This window comes from Arachis ipaensis, chromosome B1 (assembly GCF_059453495.1).
Source record: "Arachis ipaensis isolate K30076 ecotype BB chromosome B1, ASM5945349v1, whole genome shotgun sequence".
Lineage (NCBI taxonomy): Eukaryota > Viridiplantae > Streptophyta > Magnoliopsida > Fabales > Fabaceae > Arachis > Arachis ipaensis.
Genome location: NC_142436.1, coordinates 33,774,600 through 33,783,530, shown reverse-complemented (window position 1 = coordinate 33,783,530; position 8,931 = coordinate 33,774,600). Strand labels below are relative to the sequence as shown.

Sequence of the window (8,931 nt, the reverse complement as noted above, 5' to 3'; positions counted from 1 at the left end):
CAGAAGATCAGGAGAAAACAACTTTTACATGCTCCTTTGGAGCGTATGCATATAAGAGAATTCCTTTTGGTTTATGTAACGCACCGGCTACATTTCAAAGGTGCATGGTGAGCATTTTTTCAAATCTTCTTGAGCATTGTATGGAAGTCCTTATGGATGACTTTAGTGTCTATGGTGATTCCTTTGATCTTTGCTTGGATAATCTGTCTAAAGTATTAGAAAGATATGCTAGTTCAAACCTTGTGCTTAATTTTGAAAAGTGTCATTTTATGGTAAAGCAAGGTATTGTTCTAGGCCATGTTGTTTCTAATACTGGAGTAGGCCATTTGAGATCATGTGCAACGCATCTAACTATGCGGTAGGAGCGACGCTGGCTCAGCGCGAAGGTAAAGATCCTTATATTATTGCTTATGCTTCTAAAACTCTAGATGGCGCCCAGTCTAATTATACTACCACTGAAAAGGAACTTTTAGCCATCGTTTTTTCTTTGGATAAATTCTGAGCTTATTTACTTGGAACTAAAGTGGTAGTATTTTCAGACCATATGGCTTTAAAATACTTGTTAGCTAAGAAAGAGACTAAACCAAGGTTAATCCGTTGGATATTGTTATTGCAAGAGTTTGATTTAGAGATTAAAGATATGAGTGGTTCCCAAAATTTGGTGACGGACCACTTGAGTCGCCTAGAACATATTAAAAGTGACTCCACTCCTATCAATGATGCATTTTCACTTGATAGCTTGCAAGCAATATCTGAGGTGGTTCCTTGGTATGCACCATAGCTAATTATTTGGTTAATCGTACTTTTCCTCCTAATTTTTCTAAGCATTAAAAGGACAAGCTTAAAAGCGAGCCCAAGTATTACATATGGGATGACCCATATTTATGGAGATGTGGTGCTGATCAAATAATTAGAAGGTGTGTTCCACAATCCGAAATCCAGTCAATTTTAGAAGCCTGCCACTCTTTTGAGAGTGGTGGACATTTTGGTCCTCAAAGAATTGCAAGAAAAATTTTAGATTGCCAATTTTGGTGGCCCACACTTTTTAAGGATGCTAGTATTTTTTGTGACTCTTGCCACCAATGCCAAAGGTTTGGAAATATATCCAAGAGGGATGAGATGCCCCAACAACTAATGTTGTTTTGTGAAATTTTTTATGTTTGGGGTATTGACTTCATGGGTCCATTTACAAACTCGAATGGTTTCGTATATATTCTGTTAGCTGTTGATTATATTTCTAAATGGGTGGAAGCAATTCCTACCCGTACTAATGATGCTAAGTTGTTGTTTCTTTTATTAGAAATAATATTATTTGTCGCTTTGGATCACCACGAGCAATCGTGAGTGATCAAGGCTCTCATTTTTGTAACAGAAGAATGATAGGTTTGTTGAAGAAACATGGGATCATTCACAAGGTGGCGACAGCTTACCATCCCTAAACGAATGGCCAAGGTGAGGTGTCTAATAGGGAGATCAAACACATACTCGAGAATATTGTCAAACCTCATAGAAGGGACTAGAGCTCAAGGCTTGGAGATGCACTATGGGCTTATCGGACAGCTTATAAGACACCCATCGGCATGAGTCCGTTTCGCCTAGTCTACAGAAAGGCTTGTCACCTTCCGGTAGAGGTGGAATACAAAGCTTACTGGCCTGTGAAGGAATGCAACTCAGGATTGGGAGGAGCCGGAATTGAAAGAAAGTTGCAACTAGAAGAATTGGAGTGCCTTCGACTAGAAGCGTGTGAGAACTTAAGGCTCTACGAAGAAAAGGTGAAGGAGGTACATGACAAGAACATCAAGAGAACAGAGTTTAGAGCTGGGGATCAAGTCTTTCTCTACAACTCAAGGCTGAGGTTAATGCTGGACAAGTTGAAGTCAAGGTGGGATGAACCTTACACGGTGGAGAAGGTAGAACCGTATGGAGTTGTCCACCTAAGTCACCCCTCAAGCCCCACCTTCTTCAAAGTCAATGGCCACCGTTTGAAGCTGTATCATGGTGCGAAGGTGAAGAACAACAAGGAGCTGGAGATCTTCCTCTTGAAGGATCCAGCAACGGATGAGGACTGAGCCTGTGGACCGTCCAACTTAAGGGCCTTAAAGAAAAGTGCTAGGTGGGAGGCAACCCACCATGGTATGATCTTCATTTTTATTGGTTCTACTTTCTTTATGTCTGTGTTAATTTTCACATCTGCATGTTTACCTTTATTTGAAGTTATTTTTATATAAAAAAAGAAAAAAGACCCTGCCACGCGTGTGCATGGATGACGCGCACGCGTGAGATCCCGGATAGGCCCTGATGAGAGAACTTTTGCGTGGTCTAGAAATTTGCGGATAAATCTTCGTTGCAAGTATAGTTTCTAAACCTTCAAAAGTCCTTTCATACAAACGTTTTGGTTGTCACAAGTAACAAACCCCTAAATAAATTGATAACCGAAGTATTCAAACCTCGGGTCGTCTTCTCAAGGAACTGCAGGGAAGTATGTTCTTATTATTGGTTATAGAGATTGTAAATTGGGGTTTTGAGAATGAGGAGTGAATAGTTTAATTAGCAATTAAAGTAAATGAAGAACAAGCAATTTGAATGGCAAGTAAAATAAATAAATAACTGTAAATAAACTTTTGGCAAGGTATGAGAAATTGGAGGTCCTATCCTAGTAATCCTTATCAATGATGATGAGAATTGAATCTTAATTCCACTTTGTTAACCTTTACTAAGATAAAGGAAGGTCAAGGGATTAATTGGTTTGATCTTCGGATCCTATTTATTTCCTAAGAAAAGATTGGGATTATTGAAGTTCAGTTTAATTAACAACGATAACAATTATCATTCATGTTTGAGTTTGATAACTCCTGAGTTACTGATTTCTTAACCAAGACCAAAAGGAGAAAAGTAAATCTACTGGAATAAAAATGCCTTCAGATGGGAATAACAATAATGTAAATAAAAGAAAGCAATCATAAACTAAAATACCTCAAATAACATTAATTTAAAATAATAATCTGTAACATGGAAGAATTCATAAATTAAATTGCAACATCAAATAACCAACTAAAGTAATGGAATGAATAAAAAGTGAAAGGGAAGCTTAAAGTAAAGGAACATTGAACCTGGGATCGAGAGTCACTCATAAAACTAAGAGAAATCCTAAATCCTAATCCTAAGAGAGAAGAGAGAGGAGAGAACCTCTCTCTAAACTAAATCTAAATCATCAAAACTAACTAAAGTCGAGTCCCTCCTTGCAAGATTCTTCAAATGTATCCATGTTTTGATCAAAGCCATCTATGTCTTCCTCATCACTTAAGTCATAGACTGGAGGTTGAGAGAAATATACCTCCGTATTATCTTCGTATTCACTTGGGAAAGATTCTTCGATCTCAGAGAATTCACTTGCGGATGCAAGCTCATTGCTAGAAGAATTTGACTTGAGATTATTGTCATCAAGGAAACTTGCTTCTTGGATTATTCTGTCTAGTTCTTCATGAAATACCTGCTTTGGGGACTACGCACAATCCTCCTTAGCATCAATTGTAACGTCCTTGACAGAATTTTCCACAACTCTGGATTCCTATGGAAGTTCAGCGTCTCCTAAGTCTTCAACCAACTCTTCTTCTTCAATAATAACAGCTTCCTCTACTTGTTCCAGTACGAAGCCATGCTCTGTCTTGTCCACTGGAGTTTCTAGTATCTCCTTCATAATACGTTCTTCATTAGATTGCCCACATGGGGCTATGGGATGTCCTTGAATGTTTGAACGTCTAGCAGATAATTGCCTTACTGCTTGCTCCAGTTGATGAAGGGTTGTTTGATGTTGATCTACTGTTTTCTTGAGGCGAACCTTTGATTCTCGGGGTGATAGATTTGGATATGGTACAGGGGGAAGTGGTGGTGTTTGGGAATAATTGGATTGGAATCGAGGTAAATGCGGATCATGTGGTGGCGAATGGTGAAAAGGAGCTTGTGAGTGTGGTGGTTCGAAGTTACGTTGAGAGGATGGTCTATAAGCACAGGGTGCGGCTTGTTGGTGATTACAAGGTTGTCCACCATGTCTATTTGCTTGGTATGCATTGTAGAATGTTCTTTGTCCATGATATCTTGGAGGGTGTTGTTGCCTAAAGGGTTGATCAGATCCTCTTGACTCCATCCATCTTTGGTTGCTCTGACCTTGATGCATGTTCCTATTATAACTTCCATTCCTTTCAATAACATTAGAACCAAACTCAAAGCGGAAGGGGTAAGAATTCATAGTAGCTAAAAATAAATAAAAAGGGAAAAAATAAAGACAAATAAACAAGTAAAAGAAAAATATTTACAATAACCAATAATAAGGCACACGATTGCAGTTCCCCGACAACGGCGCCATTTTGATGAGAGAACTTTTGCGTGGTCTAGAAATTTGCGGATAAATCCTCGTTGCAAGTATAGTTTCTAAACCTTCAAAAGTCCTTTCATACAAACGTTTTGTTTGTCACAAGTAACAAACCCCTAAATAAATTGATAACCGAAGTATTCAAACCTCGGGTCGTCTTCTCAAGGAACTGGAGGGAAGTATGTTCTTATTATTGGTTATGGAGATTGTAAATTGGGGTTTTGAGAATGAGGAGTGAATAGTTTAATTAGCAATTAAAGTAAATGAAGAACAAGCAATTTGAATGGCAAGTAAAATAAATAAATGACTGTAAATAAACTTTTGGCAAGGTATGAGAAATTGGAGGTCCTATCCTAGTTATCCTTATCAATGATGATGAGAATTGAATCTTAATTCCACTTTGTTAACCTTTACTAAGATAAAGGAAGGTCAAGGGATTAATTGGTTTGATCTTCGGATCCTATTTATTTCCTAAGAAAAGATTGGGATTATTGAAGTTCAGTTTAATTAACAAAGATAATAATTATCATTGATGTTTGAGTTTGATAACTCCTGAGTTACTGATTTCTTAACCAAGACCAAAAAGAGAAAAGTAAATCTACTAGAATAAAAATGCCTTCAGATGGGAATAACAATAATGTAAATAAAAGAAAACAATCATAAACTGAAATACCTCAAATAACATTAATTTAAAATAATAATCTGTAACATGGAAGAATTCATAAATTAAATTGCAACATCAAATAACCAACTAAAGTAATGGAATGAATAAAAAATGAAAGGGAAGCTTAAAGTAAAGGAACATTGAACCTGGGATCGAGAGTCACTCCTAAAACTAAGAAAAATCCTAAATCCTAATCCTAAGACAGAAGAGAGAGGAGAGAACATCTCTCTAAACTAAATCTAAATCATCAAAACTAACTAAAGTCGAGTCCCTCCTTGAATGGTTGCATTCCTTCACTTCATAACCTCTGGTCTATGCCTTCTGGACTTGGATTTGAGCCAAAAAGGGCCTTAGAAATCGCTATGAGCGTTTTCTGCAATTTCTGGTGCGTGACGTCTGTCACGCGTCCGCGTGGGTCACGCGGTCGCGTCATTCGGAGTTTTTCTTGTCACGCGGTCGCGTCAGTCATGCGATCGCGTCATATGTATTCTGCTTAAGGCGCGCGGTCGCGCCAGTCATGCGGCCGCGTCGCTGCTTCTTCGCACTTGGCATGCGGCCGCGTCGCCCATGCGATCGCGTGGATGCCAGTTTCTTCACAAACTCCGTTTTATGCTTTCCTTCCATTTTTGTATGTTTCCTTTCCATCCTTTGAGTCATTCCTGCCTTAGAAGATCTGAAACTACTCAACACACTAATCACTGCATCGAATGGAAATAAAGGTAATTAAAGTAATTAATTTTAAAGCATAGGAAAGATGTTTTTCACATACATCACATAATAAGGAAGGAAAAGTAAAACCATGCAATTAATATGAATAAGTGGGTGAAGGATTGAATAAATCACTCAATCTAAGCACAAAATATATCATAAAATATGGGTTTATCAACCTCCCCACACTTAAACAATAGCATGTCCTCATGCTAAATCCAAGAGTAATGTTATGTTAAAGTGGTGGAATGTTATGTAATGCAATCTAATCTAAATGCAACTACCTAGATGAATGATGCATCATGCAATTCTAGTTTTTATTCACTTGTATATAAAGCTTGCATGTAGTTGAATTAATTCACATTCTCAAGGGGTCATATATATATATATATAGCCAAGCCTTAGATAGTTGATAAAGTGCCTTTACAATTGAGATGGGAGAGAAAAAACATTTTATAAACTTGCAAGACAATTAATAATTTAAGCATAGATATATGTTAATGAGCTATTGAACCCTCACTGGATGTTGTGTTTACTCTCTAGTCACTCAGTGTTTATTGGGTTAATCACTCTATTCTTCTTTTTATTCTTACTTTCCATAACTTTGTTCTTCATCTAACCAATCAACAATTATAGAATATAGACATACCAAAAATCATGAGGTCTTTAGTTAAGGTTGTAATGGGGCCAAGGTAAAGGTAAGGGTATATGTATAAGGCTAAGTGAGCTAATAAGTGAATCCTTAATTAGTCCAAGATCTCACCTAACATACATACTTTCTAAAGCAAAGCTTCTTTACCTATTTTCCCATATTTTTCCACTTTTGATATTACATGCTCATGTTTCAATATTTATTATTTTTATCCCATATGCAATGCTTTATTTCACATTTGGGGAATTCTTTTTGTCCCCTTTATTTAAATACTGAAAATTAATTTTTTTTAATGCACATGGTAATTCAATTATTTTGATTTCACATGAGCATGCTTCCCAAAATTTTTTTATTTGAATTATTTTATTCTTTTCAACTTTTCTACCTTTTTGTTTTTTATCATCCATGTTCCTAATAGGTTTCCCACACTTAAACCATACACAATTTCTATCTTAAGCTAACCAAGGATTCAACTTGGGATTTTTATTTTATTTTTCTGCTTAAGGCTAGTAATGTGGTTTATAGAATAAAAGGGGATTTAAAGGCTCAAGGGGGCTAACAAGGGTGATGTAAAAGGTAAGCTATTTTGGAATAAGTGAGCTAAAAATCAAACAATGGCCTCAATCACTCTCTTGGTATGTATTTTTGTTCTACAATTGGACATATAGATTAAAACAAAGTAAAGAACACCATAATAAATAAGAAGGGTGGAACACACAGGAATAAAAATTATGGTTTGAATGTAACCATACAATTAAGCTCAAAACTCACAGGCTGTGTGTTCTCTAGCTCAAAAATCATTTATCACTTATGTATGTCATGCAGGTTTAGTTAAAAATTCCCATTATTCTCAATGTAAAACTTAAGGTGGCTTTAAAGTTCTAGTGTTTCTCCTTGATGAAATGTTGTTAACTAACTAACATGTATTGTTATATATACAAGGTGGGTGGATTGTTTCTATTATGTTCAAGTTCCTAGTTTACTTCTTTTTTATATTTTCAATTTAAACTAAGCTATCTTATGCTAAAAAGGGTAAACTATACTAATTAATCCACAATTTCTATAACTAATAAGTTAGAATTGCAACTAAACTAAATGGCTAAAATATGAACTAAAGTGCAAAATGCAGAGATAGAGTAAAAATACATAAAAGTAGCAATATATAAGTACTAAGAAAATAAAAATAAAAAGAAAAATACAGAAAAGTAGCAAAATAAAATGAAAAGAGTCTGTAGTGGTTCACCAAAAAAAATGTACGCCAGAGATGGCGACCTCCCCACACTTAAAATGAAGCATCCTCCCTGATGCTCACTCAAGCAGGGTGTGAAGGGGTGTCATCACTGGAAGGGCGGGTAGCTCGGGTCTCTGTGGTGGCGGTCAGAGGATCAGCCTGCTGCAGAGGAGGTGCTGACTAGATAGGGATCTCGGGGTCTACAGCCTGAATTTGAGGCAGAGCCTCCTGATGTGATGCGGCCTACTCGGTGCCTGCCTGCGCAGCCTCACTCTGGGGATGGGTCTCTGCCTCGTGATCATCCGCCTCCTCCTCAGATGCCTCGGATGGTGTGTCAGGCTTGGAGGGGATGTCGCCAGATCATATCATCAGCTTCAGGTGCTCATAGCGTCGCTTGTTGTGACGCTCCATCTGGTCAAGCCGTCGAAACAGGCGGTGCACTAGATGATAGATGGGCTCTGGGGCAGGTGGAGGTGCAGTGGTGGTGGCAGGGGTAGCTGTAGAGGAAGAGGGGCCGACAGATGGTGTGGCTGTGTCAGCAGTAGCAGTGAGGAATAGAGGTCTGTAGCCCAAAGCCAGAAAGTTCCTGCTGTGAGGGATAATCTTCTTGCATTCTGCAGCAGGTGGCCTCTCATCAGCATCCTCCCAAGGCACGTCAGCTCGACGGCCTAACTGTGTAACCAGATAAGGAAAGGGAAGAGTGCCTCGGACGTGGACCCTAGCCATGTGGTACCGGATAAAGCGTGGCAGGTACAGGTCCTTACCCTCCATCACACACCATAGGAGGGTGATCATGGTGGCTGGTATCTCAGTGTCGTGAGTACTCGGCATAATGAAGTTGCTAAGTATCTGATGCCATAGCTGAGCCTCATCATTCAGGTAGATCCGCTTGATTCCCTTTGGCATGGTGGTGTTCTGACCTATAATCCAAGGAACGGTCGGGTCAAGGGCTATCCGGGCCTTGACTGCATCCCAATCAAATCGCATGAAGCGCATATCCTCCTCAGCTTTTTGATAACCATCCAGCTGATCAGTTTTAGGCAGAAGCTTCAAGACATCTTCAATGGCCTCTTTAGTGACCAGAATCTGCTTTCCTCTAAGGTTTACTGCATCTAGGGAGGTTTTGAAGTAATTGCAGTAGAATTCCCTAACCCAAGATGCATTGACCTCAGTCAGGTTTCTCTCCAGGAAGAACCAGCCTCTTTGTTTGATCTGGTCAATGGTGTATTGCTGGAGTTCTTTTGGGATCTTCAAAATTCTCTCCAGGTATAGGTTCCTGGAGTTTGCAAACACCGGATACTTCAGCT

General features: G+C 38.5%; 1 protein-coding gene across 1 annotated transcript; it reads left to right on the top strand.

The window, feature by feature from the left end:
- Window positions 1-1,580: 1,580 nt before the first annotated feature.
- Window positions 1,581-2,069, top strand: LOC107605118 (uncharacterized). Its single transcript, XM_088502684.1, has one exon. It carries the CDS (start codon window positions 1,581-1,583, stop codon window positions 2,067-2,069), a length of 489 nt encoding a protein of 162 aa, XP_088358810.1.
- The last annotated feature ends 6,862 nt before the right edge of the window (window positions 2,070-8,931 follow it).

What these genes read in the sequence shown, in the direction of transcription:
- LOC107605118 (XM_088502684.1), top strand. Translation starts at nt 1,581, where the DNA reads ATGAGTCCGTTTCGCCTAGTCTACAGAAAGGCTTGTCACCTTCCGGTA.